This window comes from Hemitrygon akajei, chromosome 8 (assembly GCF_048418815.1).
Source record: "Hemitrygon akajei chromosome 8, sHemAka1.3, whole genome shotgun sequence".
In the NCBI taxonomy this organism is placed as follows: domain Eukaryota; kingdom Metazoa; phylum Chordata; class Chondrichthyes; order Myliobatiformes; family Dasyatidae; genus Hemitrygon; species Hemitrygon akajei.
The window spans coordinates 49,160,496-49,176,566 of NC_133131.1; the positions used below are offsets into that span (position 1 = coordinate 49,160,496).

At 42.9% G+C, this 16,071-nt stretch overlaps 1 protein-coding gene across 1 annotated transcript in view; it reads left to right on the forward strand.

Moving 5' to 3' along the window:
- The window catches only part of rfc2 (replication factor C (activator 1) 2), a 60,747-nt gene that overhangs the window by 33,415 nt on the left and 11,261 nt on the right, over nt 1–16,071 (forward strand). Inside the window, exon 8 of the mRNA XM_073053812.1 lies at nt 11,195–11,352. Coding sequence (XP_072909913.1) covers nt 11,195–11,352 — 158 coding nt within the window. The remainder of the gene's footprint in view (nt 1–11,194; nt 11,353–16,071) is intronic.

Here is a 16,071-nt window from a genome sequence, read left to right on the forward strand (position 1 = left end):
TTTTTTACCCTTTTAACTATCTTTATGAAACCGGCTAATTGGACCCAAATGCACTGGTCACAATGTATCCCAATTAACTGGAACCCAATATTTAAATATTTTAAAATGTCCAAAAAGATGTTTATGCAGAACAGTGCTGTGAAGTGGTTTAGAAGGTAGGGGATGAAGAGCAAGTTTTATTCTGGGCTGTGGGACAGAAATCAGACTTGGTTAAGTAAAACTATCCACTGATGGACAGAGAAAAATGTCACTCACACCTGCCTTTGGAATGTCTTCTGGAAGATTGAGGATCTTCTGGAATCAGTTGCCCATCTATGAATGTTCTTTTCCATTATTCTGTACACTCAGATCCCGCTTGATGCTGAGGATGTGTTCCTTGGAGGTGGAGTGCAATGTTAATGGGCACGTGTGCCTGATTTAAAAGAAAATCAAACCTGAGATATATTATTTTATGTATACACAATCATTTGTGGAGTAACAAACAAACAAATAGGCCTAACCTGTACATCAGTGGAGCAGCAGCAGCAGAGGGAAGTGGGCACTGGTTACATCTTGGAGGAGGGACTAGGCTGTGGGACCTCTAACTTTGACTTCGTCAAATAGGCATCAAGATTTGACTGCCTTTTCTCAAGTTTCCTCTTATGAAGCAGTTCTCAGTAGCAGGAAATCATGTCCAGAGCACCTCTCTTTGCCTTATTGCTTTGCTCCCGGTCAGGGTCATTATCGATGAACTGGTCCATGATTTGTGAGATTGTGGTGATGCTAGTGCTGAGGAATTTTGTGGTGAGGTTTCATGCTAGTGTTTCCTCATCTCTGTCCATGTCCTCAGATTCGCCCAGGATACATTGCTCTAACAATTGTCAAATTGTCTTCATTATTGAGGCTCTCACCATGAGAATGCAATTTCACATCTGTGCTAATGCTTTTCCGAGACATCTTAGATGTACCACCCTCACTGGAAGTTGCAGGCCGTTTTCCAGACTTTATGGGTGAAAAAATGGAATAAATTGACGAGGGAGCAAGAATGTTCACATGTGGAGGAGCAGGGTGTGAATTAATAGGTGATTGGCTACGAATGGCTCAGAGCATATGTAAAGTGCTCATTGGCTGATTGTAATGGTGCCCCTTTTGAGAAGTTTTAAGTGTTGTTTAGAATAAATTTTTGTTTGTTTTTATATTTCAATCAAGAATTGAATAACTTCTGTAATGAATCGGTGCTATGTGGGGTAGTGTGCGGGGTCTGAGTGATTTTAACAAGGAGTTGGTAGTTTTAAGTAATTGCTTTAGATACAAGCAGGTGTTGATGGTGGTAAATTATATAACTGTAACCATTTCTACAACTGATCGTATAATTTATGCTTGGCTTATTTTTAGTCTTCCACCATTTCTTGACTTGGATACTCACCACAGCAAGGTGAATCAATTTTGCAGTTCATCACCTAAATTGGATCCTGTTTTGGATCATGTGGGTTTGGCAGACTGGCCAGAGCTTGAAGAATTATTTTTTGTCATTGTGAAAATTGAAAGACGGAGCCTTTACCATGGAACATTGAGAGGTACAGGACCGTATGGACCTTCGGTCCGTGATGTTGTGCTAACCAACATAAACCTATTCCATATTCAATTTAACCCTTCCTTTCTACACAGCCCATAAATCTCCATTTTTAATTTATTATTTAACTATCAAGTCTTTTAAATGTCCCTATTATATCAGAGTGTACCAACAAACCTGGCAGTGCATTCCTGGTACCTATCACTCTCTGTATTGGAAATGGGGGATGGGAAACTACCTTTGACACCCCCTCTCTTCCCCCCACCCTCCCCCCCCCCCCCCCCCCAACTTTCCTCCATTCACCTAAACCAATCTCCTCCGGTATTGCTTCCCTGGGGGAAGAAAGGTATTGATTGCCCACTCTATTTATGCCTTTCATAATCTTACACACATCTGTCAGGTTGCCTCTCATCCCCCATGCTCAAAAGAGGAAAGATCATAAGACATATGAACAGAATTGGATCATTCAGCCCATTGAGCCTGCTCCATCATTCAATTACGGCTGATTTATTTTCCCTCACAACCCCATTCTGTTGCCTTCTCATAACTTTTGACACCCTTACTAATGAACCTCTACTTTAACTACACCCAATGGCTTAGCTTCTACAGCTGTCTGAGGAAATAAATTTCACAGATTTGCTGTGCCCGCTGGCAATACTCTTGTTTGGTGTAACCAGAGTTTTATAGAGGTACAACATCACCTTGTAGCTCTTGAACTAGGTCCCCTGATTAATAAAGACCAGCACACCATATGTTTTCTTAACTACCCTATCAACTTGTGTCGTGACTGAGGGATCTGTGATTTGACCCCATGATCCCTGTTCTAAGAATCCTATCATTAACCTTGTACTTAGCTTTCAAATTTGATCTCCCCCCACTTTCCTGGTCTTCCATCTGCTACTGCTGCGCCCAATTTTGCATCCTGTCTCTATCCCGTTGTAACCTACAGTACAAGAACTTCCTAGCCATCCGCAACACCATGAAACTACTTGTCATCAGTAAACTTACTAACCCCATCCAAGCTATTTATAAAAATCACAAAGAGCATGAGTCCAGAACAGATCCCTGCAGACCTCCAGGCAGAATCCTGGTAGGGAAGCCAGTTCAGAATCATCCCAGCCAGGTTTCTATGGATCTCATACCTCTGGATGAGCCTACCATGGGACCCTTGTTAAATGCATTACTAAAATCCCAATACACCATATACACGTCATCAATTTCAGTAAGGCTTGAATTGAATTGACTTTATTACTTACATCCTTCGTATATATGAGGAGTAAAACTCTTTACATTCTGTCTCCTTCTAAATGTGCAATTTGTAGTAACTTGTAATAAATAATATGTACAACAGAGCAATCAATATAACATAGAAATACATTGTATCAGCATGAATTAATCAGCCTGGTAGAAGAAACTGTCCTGGAGCCTGTTGGCTTTATACTGCGGTACCGTTTCCCGGATGGTAGCAGCTGTAACAGTTTGTGGTTGGGGTGACTCGGGTCCCCAATGATCCTTTGGGGCCCTTTTTACACACCTGTCTTTGTAAGTATCCTGTATAGTGGGAAGTTCACATCTACAGATGTGCTGGGCTGTCCGCACCATTCTCTGCAGAGTCCTATGATTGAGGGAAGTACAGCTCCCATACCAGGCAGTGATGCAGCCAGTCCGGATGCTCTCAATTGTGCCTCTGTAGAAAGTTCTTGGGATTTGAGGGTCCATACCAGACTTCCTCAACCATCTGAGGTGAAAGGCTGTTGTGCCTTTTTCACGCACAGCCTGTATGTACAGACCATGTGAGTTCCTCAGTGATGTGTGTGCCGAGGATCTTAAAGCTGTTCACCCTCTCAACTCCAATCCATTGATGTCAATAGGGGTAAGCCTGTCTCCATTCCTCCTGTAATCTACAACCAGTTCCTTTGTTTTTGCGAGGTATGGGCTTATGAGGCATGAGCTGCCCCTCAAAACCAGGCTGACTATCCATAATATGATAGTGCTCCAAATGCTCATAAATCCTGTCCTTAAGAATCCTTTCCAATTGTTTGCCTACCACTGAAGTAAGACTCAATGGTCTTTAATTATCAGTACAGTCAGCCCTCCTTATCCGCGGGGGATTGGTTCCGGGATCCCCCGTGGATACCAAAAAACGCGGATGCTCAAGTCCCTTATTTAACCTGTCTCAGTGTGATGGTCTTTAGGACCCAGTGGAACCCCGGACCTTATTTAACCTGTGTCAGTGCGGTGGACCCTGCGCAGCTCTGAATCCGCAGTGTTTCGGTTCACGAAAATAATCACAATCATGATTGAAAATAAAGTGGAAGTAATAAAGCAATCAGAAAGAGGTGAAATGCCATCGACCATTGGAAAAGCAGTAGGCTACAGTCGGTCAACGATCGGAACAACTTTAATAGAGCGTGTGAAAGGCCCTGCCCCGATGAAAGCTACAATTATTTCTAAGCAATGCAGTGGTTTAATTATTGAAGTACATAAGTTTCTTAAGTGTATTATATGCGTAGAAAGGTAAAATATATACTATATAATAAGACAAACGTTTGACTAACTGATGCTAAATAGTACCGGATGTACCTGTTCCGACTTCAAATCCGACTTAAAGACGGACTCAGGAACGGAACTCGTTCATAACCCGGGGACTGTTTGTACTTTTAAATTATCTCTAGATTGCTTATAATACCTAATATAATGTAAATGCTTTGTAAATTGTTGTTATACTGTATTGTTTAGGGAATAATGACAAGAAAAAATAGTCTGTACATGCTCAAACAACAAGTGCTGGAAGAGCACTTCCGGGTTTTCCCAGTCCGCGGTTGGTTGAATCCGTGCATGCGGAACCCACGGATAAGGAGGGCCGACCGTATTGTTCATTTTGCCTTTCCTGATCAATGGACCATTTGCCATCCTCCTATCCTTGGTGCCATTCTTATGGCCAGTGAAAATGCAAAGGTCATCATCAGCACTCCAGCAATTACTTCCCTTCCAGAGTAATCTAGTGTATATCTCCTCCGCCCTTGGGACGTACTAATGTTTTACAAAAGCTCAAAAACTACCTCTTTCTTAATCTCAACATGCTTCAGAGCATAGCATTTCTATGCTGACCTCACATTCAGTATGGCCTCTTAAGTTAGCCTGTTCACATATTTTGTTAGGAGTCCTTACTAGACACACCCAATGAATTATGCCCTATCTAACCTTCTACACAAAGGCAACAAATGATATTAGGGTAGTTGGAGTCTCCCATGACAACAACTCTACTATTTTTGCACGTTTCCAAACTCTGCTTACTTGTCTGCTCCTCAGTGTCCCTGTTGTTATTGGGGACGCATTGAATACTCCCAATAGAGTGATTGCTCCCTTCCTGTTTTGACTTCCACTTGCACTGACTCAATAGACAACCCCTCCACGATGTCCTTCCTTTCTGATTAACAGTGCCTTTCTTAAAATCTCCCTCCTTATCACTTCTGAAATATTTCAACCCTGGAAAATCCAGCAGCCATTCCTGCCCTCGTGACAGCCAAATCTCTGTGACGGTTACAACATCATAATTTGTGCTCTAAGTTCATCACCCTTGTTCTCCTTTTTGCAATTTTAACCCATCCAAGTGACAGTATTTATGATCTTTTCACTCCCTATCCTTCATCACAGTCTACTGCACATTGCATCTATGCCTTTACAATAATTTCTCCATCTAACCTAACACTCCCATTCGTATCAACCTAGTTTAAACCAACCCCAACAGCTCTAGCAAATCTGTCTAAAAGGACGTTGGTCCCTCTTGAGTTCAGGTGTAACCTGTCCCTTTTTCTACAGATCATACTTTCTCCAGAAGAGATTCCAATGATCCACAAATCTGAAATCCTGCACCAACCAACTCTTTAGCCATAAATTTGTCTGCAGTATCATCCTATTCTTACCCTCAGTGATGTGTGGCACAGGCATCATCTAGAGATAACTACCCTTGAGGTCCTGTTTGTAGCTTCTTTCTTAACTCCCTGCATTCACTATTTGGGACCTCATTCCTTTTCCTAGATGTCATTGGTAGGAATTTGTCCCACAATACTAGCTGCTCACCCTCCACCTGAAGAATGCTGTGGATGTTATCCAAGACATCCTTGACCCTGACACTTGGGAGGCAACATAATATCTGGAAGTCTTGTTCTTGTCCACTGAAACTCATGTCAATTCCCTTACTCCATGAATCCCTATCACTATCACACTTGTCTTCTCCACCCATTCCCTTCTGAGCCAGAGAGCCAAACTCAGTGCTGGAGACCTGGCATCTGTGGCTTTCCCCGTATGTTGTCCCCCATCAACAGAGTCCAAAGCAGTATACTTGTTCATGAGGGGAACAGTCACAAGGGTACACTGCACTGTGTGCTTATTCCACTTCTCTGTCCTGACAACCACCCAGTATTTGCATCCTGTAGCCTAAGTGTGACTGCTTCCCTGTTGCTTTCTTGATCAGTTAGGAAAGGAGTGGAAAATGGATTTCAATAAAGATAAAACGTAAGGTGATGCATTTTGGAAAGTGAAACCAATGTATGAGTTATACTATAAATGATAGGTCACTATGGAGTGTAACAGAACAGAGGGCCTTAGGAGTACAAGTGTGTAGGTTCATTAAAGTGATATCACAGGCAGACAGGGTAATAAAAAAGGTGTTTATCACTCTGGCCTTCATCAGACAAAGCATTGAGTATAGGAGATGGGACAGTATGTTGCAGTTGTACAAATTGTTAGTGGGCTGCACTTGGAGTTGGTGTGTACACTTTTGGTCATCCTGCTTAAACTGGGATGAGTGCAGAAAAAATTACAAGGATGGTGCCAGGACTAGAGAATCTGAAAGCTGTGGGGTAATGTTTTCCATGGTGGTGAGCATATGGATTGAGCTACCACAGGAAGTAGGTGAGGCAGGTACAATAGTATTATTTAGGCAGCACTTGGATAGGTAGATGAAGGGGTGGAGCTTACAGGAATACAGGCTGAACAGAGGAAACTGTGACTAGTTGTTGTCAGTGTCAGCATGGACTGGTTGAGCCAGAAGACCATTATCCATGCTGTATTGTTCTATGACTCTACATGCAATAACAGATGTGCTTTAGGTTTCTTCAGATTTCCACATGTATTGCTTGCATTGTATTCTAGAAACATAGAAAACCTACAGCACAATACAGGCCCTTCGGCCCACAAAGTTGTGCAAAACATGTCCCTACCTTAAAAATTACTAGGCTTACCCATAGCCCTCTATTTTTCTAAGCTCCATGTACCTATCCAAAACACTCCTAAAAGACCCTACCGTATCCGCCTCCACCACCGTTGCCAGCAGCCCATTCCATGCACTCACCACTCTCTGAGTGGAAAAACTTACCCCTGACATCTCCACTGTACCTACTTCCCAGCACCTTAAACCTGTGTCCTCTTGTGGCAACCATTTCACCCTGGGAAAAAGCCTCTGACTATCTACACGGTCAATGCCTTTCATCATTTTATGCACCTCTATCAGGTCACCTCTCATCCTTCGTCGCTCCAAAGAGAAAAGGCCAAGTTCACTCAACCTATTCTCATAAGGCTTGCTCCCCAGTCCAGGCAACATCCTTGTAAATCTCCTCTGCACTCTTTCTATGGCTTCCACATCCTTCCTGTAGTGAGGTGACCAGAACTGAGCACAGTACTCCAAGTGGGGTTTGACCAGGGTCCTATATAGCTGTAACGTTACCTCTTGGCTCCTAATTTCAATTCCATGATTGATGAAGGCCAATATGCCGCCTTAACCACAGCGTCAACCTGCACAGCAGCTTTGAGCGTCCTGTGGACTCGGACCCCAAGATCCCTCTGATCCTCCACACTGCCAAGAGTCTTACCATTAATACTAGGTTCTGCCATCATATTTGACCTACCAAAATGAACCACTTCACACTTATCTGGGTTGAACTCCATCTGCCACTTCTCAGTCCAGTTTTGCATTCTATTACTGTCCCGCTGTAACCTCTGACAGCCCTCCACACTATACACAACACCCCCAATCTATGTGTCATCAGCAAACTTACTAACCTATCCCTCCACTTCCTCATCCAGGTCATTTATAAAAATCACGAAGAGTAAGGGTCCCAGAACAGATCCCTGAGGCACACCACTGGTCACTGATCTCCATGCAGAATATGACCCGTCTACAACCACTCTTTGCCTTCTGTGGGCAAGCCAGTTCTGGATCCACAAAGCATTGTCCCCTTGGATCCCATGCCTCCTTACCTTCTCAATAAGCCTTGAATGGGATACCTTATCAGATGCCTTGCTGAAATCCATATACACTACATCTACTGTCTTCCTTCATCAATGTGTTTAGTTGCATCCTCAAAAAACTCAAATCAGGCTCATAAGACAGGAACTGCCCTTGACAAAGCCATGCTGAATATTCCTAATCATATTATGCCTCTCCAAATGTTCATAAATCTTGCCTCTCAGGATCTTCTCCATCAACTTAACAATCACTGAGGTAAGACTCATTGGTCTGTAGTTTCCTGGGCTATCTCTATTCCCTTTCTTGAATAAAGGAACAACATCCGCAACCCTCCAATCCTCTGGAACCTCTCCTGTCCCCATTGGAGATGCAAAGATCATTGCCAGAGGCTCAGCAATCTCTTCCCTTGCCTCCCACAGTAGCCTGGGGTACATCTCATCCGGTCCCAGTGACTTATCCAACGATGCTTTTCAAAAGCTCCAGCACATCCTCTTTCTTAATATCTACATGCTCAAGCTTTTCAGTCTGCTGCAAGTCATCACTACAATCACGAAGATCCTTTTCCATTGTGAATACTGAAGTAAAATATTCATTAAGTACCCTGCTATTTCGTTCAGTTCCATACACACTTTCCCACTGTCACACTGGATAGGTCCTATACTTTCACGTGCTATCCTCTTGCTCTTCACATACTTGTAGAATGCCTTGGGGTTTTCCATAATTCTGCCTGCCAAGGCCTTCTCATGACCCCTTCTGGCTCTCCTAATTTCCTAAGGAGCTTAAGCTCCTTCCTAGTAGCCTTAAAATCTTCTAGATCTCTAACATTATCTAGCTCTCTGAACCTTTTGTAAGCTTTTCCGACTAGATTTATTACAGCCTTTGTACACCACAGTTCCTGTACCCTACCATAACTTCCCTGTCTCATTGAAACGTACCTGTGCAGAACTCCACACAAATATCCCCTGAACATTTGCCACATTTCTTCTATACTTTTCCCTAAGAACATCTGTTTCCAATTTAAGCTTCCAATTTCCTGCCTGATAGCCTCATAATTCCCTTTAATCCAGTTAAACACTTTTCTAACTTGTCTGTTCCTACCTCTCTCCAATGCTATTGTAAAGGAGATAGAATTATGATCGCTATCTCCAAAATCCTCTCCGACTGAGAGATCTGACACCTGAAAAGGTTCATTTCCCAATACCAAATCAAGTAGAGCCTCTCCTCTTGTAGGCGTATCTACATGTTTGTGTCAAGAAACCTTCCTGAACAAACCTAACAAACCACCCCATCTAAACCCATTGCTCTTGGGAGATGCCAATCGATATTTAGGAAATTAAAATCTCCCATCCCGGCAACTCTGTTATTATTACACCTTTCCAGGATTCTGTTTCCCTATCTGCTCCTCAATATCCCTGTTACTATTGGGCGGCCTATGAAAAAAACACCCAGTAAAGTTATTGACCCCTTCCTATTTCTAACCTCTACCCATAGAGACTCCATAGACTATTTCTCCATGGCGTCCACCTTTTTTGCAGCCATGACACTATCTCTGATCAACAATGCCACGCTTCCACCTCTTTTGCCTCCCTCCCTATCCTTTCTCAAACATCTAGAACCTGGCACTTGAAATAACCATTCCTGCCCCTAAGCCATCCAAGTCTCAGTAATGGCCACCACATCATAACTCCACGCTCTAACTACTGATCCACGCTCCAAGCTCATCCGCTTTGTTCACAATACTCCTTGAGTTAAAATAGACACATCTCAAACCTTCGGTCTGAGTGTGTCCCTTCTCTATCACCTGCCTATCCTCCCTCTCGCACTGTCTACAAGCTTTCTCTATTTGTGAGCCAACCTCCTCTTCCCCAGTCTCTTCAGTTCGGTTCCCACACCCCATCAATACTTGTTTAACTCTCCCCACCAGGAAATTGGTCCCCCTGGGATTCAAGTGCAACCCATCCTTCTTGTACAGGTCACACCTGCCCCAGAAAAGGTTCCAATGATCCAGAAATCTGAATCCCTGCCCCCTGTTCCAATCCCTCAGCCACACATTTAACCTTCACCTCATTCTATTCCTGTACTCACTTTTGCTACCTTTGTGGTCCTGCTTCTCAACTTCCTTCCTAACTCCCTGTAGTCTTTTTTCAGGACCTCTTCCCTTTTCCTACCTATGTTATTGGTACCTATATGTGCCATGACCTCTGGTTGTTCTCCGTCCCACTGCAGGATATCTTGGACACGATCTGAAACATCCTGGACTCTGGCACCTGGGAGGCAAACTACCATCCGAGTTTCTTTCCTGCGTCCACAGAATCGCCTGTCTGACCCCCTAACTATAGAGTCCCCTATCACTAACACCTTACTCTTCTTTTCCCTACCCTTCTCAGCCTCAGAGCCAGACTCTGTGTCGGAGGCATGGCCATTGTCACTTTCCCAGGTAGGCTGTCCCCCACCCCCCCCAACAGTACTCAAACAGGAGTACTTATTGTCAAGGGGTACAGCCACGGGGGTACTCTCTAGTACCTGACTCTTCCCCTTCCCCCTCCTTGACTGTGACCCACTTGTCTGTCTTCCATGGCCGCGGTGTGACCACCTGCCTATAACTCCTTTCTGTCACCTCCTCGCTCTCCCTGACCAGGTGAAGGTCATCGAGCTGCATCTCCAGTTCCTTAACTCAGTCCCTTAGGAGTTGCAGCTCGACAGACCGGGTGCAGATATGGCCATCTGGGAGGCTGGGAGACTTCAGGACCTCCCACATCTGACACCGAGCACAGAAAACTGGTCTCACACGCATAGTACTTCCTTTCCACAATTAACACATTTAAACCCACGTCGCCTTGTCCCATTACTGCCTAAGCCCCTTGAGCCAACGCCTTATCATTCTGCTACCTCACACTCCGCTGGCCCGCTGGATATGGCAGTCTTCTTTTTAAACTTTTCCCACTCTACTGGCTGACGTTATGCACCTGCGCAGTTTTGCCTCTTCTTTTACCCCAAGTAGTAAAACCGCCTTCACTCCAGAAATCCTTAGCCATTTACCCACAGGCTTCTTGCTCTGAATTCTGGTTCATTGTGATTGCCAACTTATGAAATACTATTATTAAACTAAGAATACCGGTGTGATTGCTAACAGTACTGATTGAGGAGATGAGCCACATAAAGGTTTAATCACCATACAGTATGTTCATTGTTACAGTGCAAAAGATTCATAGTTATGACCATTTATGTAATATCCCTGCCCAATGCAGCAAATACTAGAATAAATTCAAGGCTAGTATGTTAGGAAGATATGCCCTTGTTCGGAGTGAATTTACTGCAGCAGATTGTAATTCTGTCTGTTGAAATTGATGAATTGTGCACCCTTGATCTTTTTCTTTTGATGTATTTAACAGAGCCTATCCAGTCTCGTTGTGCTGTCCTACGTTATACAAAGCTTACTGATGCTCAGGTCCTTGCAAGACTGATGCAGGTGGTTGAGAAGGAGAATGTCCAATATACAGACGACGGATTAGAAGCCATCATTTTCACAGCACAAGGAGACATGAGACAGGTAAAATTGTTGTTGGGCCTGACACTAGAATGAGGGTAGTTTGTTAAATGTTGGATAGTGATATCAACTAGTATAGTAGGTGTGGTGCTTTACTAAAGTTAAAAAGTAATAACTGTCATTGTGCATTTACAGTTGCAAGAAAATATTGGTGAACCTTTTGCAAATACCTGGTTTTATGCATTAAATACTCATAAAATGTGATCTGATCTTCATCTAAGTCACAATAATAGACAAGCACAATCTGCCTAAACTAACAAAACAAAAATTGTATTTCTTGTCAACAATGAGTACAGCATTAAAACAATCCCAGCCTAGATTCAAAAGTATGTCAAGCTCTGGGGTAACGTCTTCTACAATGCTGAAGGAGGTGAAAAAGAACCCAAGGGTAACAGCAAAAGATCTGCAGAAATCTGTAGAACTTGCTGAAATCTCTGCTTATGCGTCCACTATAAGAAAAACACTGAACAAAAATGGTGTTTGTGGAAGGACACCATGGTGGAAACCACTGCTCCCCAAAAAAAAAACACGTTGCTGCATGTGTCAAGTTTCCAAAAGACCACCTAGATGGTTCCACAATGCTTCTGGGACAATGTTCTGTAGACAGATGAGCCAAAAGTTGAACTTTTGGCAGAAAGGCACACCACTATGTTTGGTGGGAAAAGGGCACTGCGCATCAATGCCAAAACCTCATCGCAATGGTGAAGCATGGTGGAAGGAGCAGTTGGACAGCAACCTGGACAGCTTGCAATTGTTGAGAGATCAATAAATCAAAATTGTATCAAGCTATTTTACAGGAGAATGTCAGGGTAGTATTCTGTCACCTGAAGCTTGAAGTAATTGCTTTAGATATAAGCAGGTGTTGATAGGGTGGTAAATTATACGTGTAACCACTTCTAGAACTGATTGTATAATTTATTTATGCTTGGCTTATTTTTAGTCATCATTTCTTGACTTGGATTCTCAAGACAATGATCTGAAACACAAGTGTAAAACAACAACAGAATGGTTTAAAAAGAAAATTCCTGTTTTGGAATGGCCAAGTCAGAATCCAGACTTTAACCCAATTGAGATGCTGTGGCCTAACTTGAAAATGCAAGGTATCCCAGAAATATTGATGAACTGAAACAGTTTTATATGGAGGAATGATCTAAAATTCCTCCTCACTGATGTGCAAGTCTGATAACCAGTTACAGGAATCATTTGGTGGAGGTAATTGCTGCTAAAGGAGGTTCTACCAGTTATTAAGTTCAAGGGTTCACATGTTTTTCCAGCGTGGACCATGAATAATTAAATAATGTTCAAAAAAGACATGAAAAGTACAATAGTTTGCGAGTTATTAGCTTAGGCAGATTGTGTTTATCTGTTACTGTGACTATTATCATGGTTAAGATGGTGCCAGTGTGCAACGCTGCTTTGATTGTCATCTTCCATATAGCTTACAAAAATATCTTTTACTTCTATGTCTGTTTTTCATCTTGAACCTGATTCTGGGATTGTTAGAACCTGTGATTTACAGTTTAAAGATCATTTGAGTGATCCAGCACTTTGCTGTGTCCAAGAAGGCTCCAAGAAGTGAAGAACGCATACTCGAACTGCCTCGATGTGAAGAAACTTTGAGACGGGACAAGCGATGTTTGATTCCATTTTGCCGATTAAAGCATCGAAGAAGATTAAGACATCAATGCAAATGCGGAAAGCGAGCAGAAATTTCAGTACCGACTGCCTTTTTTGATCATTGCCAGGGAAGGATTCTCTGAGCAGTCTATCACTGTGTAGCTTGCTGTGGCAAGAGGATAGGCTTCTCTGCCTTGTGTGGTGTCCCTCTCTTTGATAAACATTAGTGATATCATAGGATGGTATCATGGTTCTGCGCTTGTTGGTTTATGTACTGTGGACTCTTTCAGACATGGTTTTTCAAAGGTACATTTGATGTCAGAGAAATGTATATAATATACATCCTGAAATGCTTTTTCTTTGCAACCATCCATGAAAACAGAGGAGTGCTCCCAAAGAATGAATGACAGTTAAATGTTAGAACCCCAAAGTGCCCCCCCAGCTCTCCTCCCTCTTGCGCGTAAGTGGCAGCAAGCAACAATCTCTCCCCCCTCCCCCACTGGCAAAAAAAAAAGCATTGGCACCCACCACCGAGCACTCAAGTGTGAGCAAGGCAACAGCAAAGTGAGCAAAGACAAACTGGCAATACTCCAAAGACTACATTGTTCACCTGGCATTCAACATACCACAGACTCACTCTCTCCCTAAGAAGGGAAAAAGAGGTGTCTTCATTTCACAGCGAGAAGAGCGACATAACAAACAACTTGCTGGTTTACGATGTTAAAAGTCTGTGTCGTTGCTTTTTCGGAGCTCTGTGCCCAAAGATCTCGGGTCTCTGGGTACGTAGCCTTAGATCTCCCATCTCCCACCACACACGGATCTGCTTGGACACCGACCTCCGATTTCTCCCCCCACCTCGTCTCCAGAGCCATGAAAACTTGGTCCTCCAAAGGCGGGCGGAACTCTTAGGCCGAGCCCTTGGTGTGCTGAACAACAGCCAGCTATGAAACCCCAAGAACAGGTCCCATTCCCGCAAAGATCCATAGTCAGCGTGTAACTCCAAGTCAGGGTCTTCAAAAGAACCCTGGAAGAGAGAAATAGAGATATTAAAGATGGAAGTAGAGCTCTTTCTGAAGATGCAAGCCGTTAGGGGCCATTAACCCTCCTAAGCTCTGCTTCCTGTGTTATATTATGTTTTCTTTATATCGCCTGTTCCTTTTCCGTTTTATCGTGTGAAGGGAGGGTGTTTGCAGGTTGATGTTCTTAGTTTTTTGTGTGGGAGAGGGGTTTTTTGGGGGTCGATTTTCCTGTTCCATTTTGTGTTGGGTTAGGTTGATGATCAGGATGCCATACTTTTTTGTGCGGGAAGGCTGGGTTTTTTCTCTCTGAACGACCTTTCATGCTCTTTCTTTGTTTCATGGCTATCTGGAGAAGACAAGTTTCAGAGTTGTAAATGGATACATGCTTTGATAATAAATGAACCTTTGAACATTTGATTTAGATGACGATCGGACCACATTTTATGAGTGGTTAGTGCAGAAAAGCAGATAATTGCAAAGGGTTCACAAACTTTTTCTTGCAACTGTACCTTTCAATGTAATAAAATACCCCAATTTGCTTCATAGGAGCATTAACAAACAGAATTTGATATGAAGCCACTGAGGAGATTAGGACGGTTGACAAATTTTGATCTGGGCGGTGTATTTTTGAAGTATTTGACAAGGACAAAAGTTGGGGCAGAATTTAATTCAAATTGTACAGTACCTATGAAATGCATTAACCTCCAGAAGTTTCCAACAATGAATCATGGTGGATTTAATTTGGCTTTTTTTATACTGATTAGCGGAAAAAGATTCTGTTGTGTCAAACTGAAATCAGATCTCTACAAAGTGATCTAAATTACAAATATAAAAAACAAAATCATTGATTGCATAAGTTTTCACCCCGTTCAAGTCAGTATTTAGTAGCTGCACCTTTGGCAGTAATTACAGTCTTTGAGTCTGTGTGGATAGGTTGTCAGGTTTGGACATCTGAACACTGCAATTTTTCCCCATTCTTCTTTACAAAACTGCTCGAGCTCTGTCAGATTGCGTGGGGATTGTGAGTGAACAGCCCTTTCCAAGTCCAGCCTCACATTCTCAATTGGATTGGGGTCTGGACTCTGACTTGGCCACTTCAGGACATTAATTTTGTTTTAAAGCCAAAGCTACGAAAGAATGGCTTAATGCTTAAGGCCACTGTCTTGCTGGGAAACAGATCTTCTCCCAAGTCACAGTTCTCTTGCGGACTGCATCAGGTTTTCCTCCCTGTATTTTGTTGCATTCGTTTTACCCTCTACCTTCACAGGCCTTCCAGGGCCTGCTGCAGTGAAGCATCCCCACAGCATGATGCAGCCACCGGCATGCTTCACGGTAGGGATGGTGTGTTTTTGATTACATAGCATTTAGTCTGATGCCCAAAAAGCTTAATTTTGGTTTCATCAGACTATAGAACCTTCTTCCAGCTGACTTCAGTCTCCCACATATCTTCTGGCAAACTCAAGCAGACATTTCATGTGAGTTTTTTTTCAACAGTGGCGTTCTCTTTGCCACTCTCCCATGAAGCTGCAGCTGGTGAAGCACCAGGGCAACAGTTGTATGCGCAGTCTCTCCCATCTCAGCCACTGAAGTTTGTAACTCCACCAAAGTTGTCATAGGTCTCTTGGTGACCTCCTCACTCCCCCTCTTGTATGGTCGCTCAGGTTTTTGAGGACAGCCTGCTTTAGGCAGATTTACATTGTGCTGTATTCTTTCCATTTCTTGATGATTGACTTAACTGTACTCCAAGAGATATCCAGTGACTTGGAAATTTTCTTGTATCCATCTCCTGACTTGTGCTTTTTAATAACCTTTTTGCAGAGATGTCTTCTTGGTGTAGTTTTTACCAGGGCACTGACTCGCCAGCAGTTGGACCTTGCAGTTACAGGTTATTTTTTTACTACAACCAATTGAAACATCTTGACTGCATATAAGTGATCTCTATTTAACTAATTATGTGACTTATAAAACCATTGGCTGCACCAGTGATAATTTGGTGTGTTATATTAAAGGGGGTGAATCCTTGTGCAAACAATTATTTTATATCTGTAATTAATTTAAATCACTTTGTAGACATCTGTTTTCACTT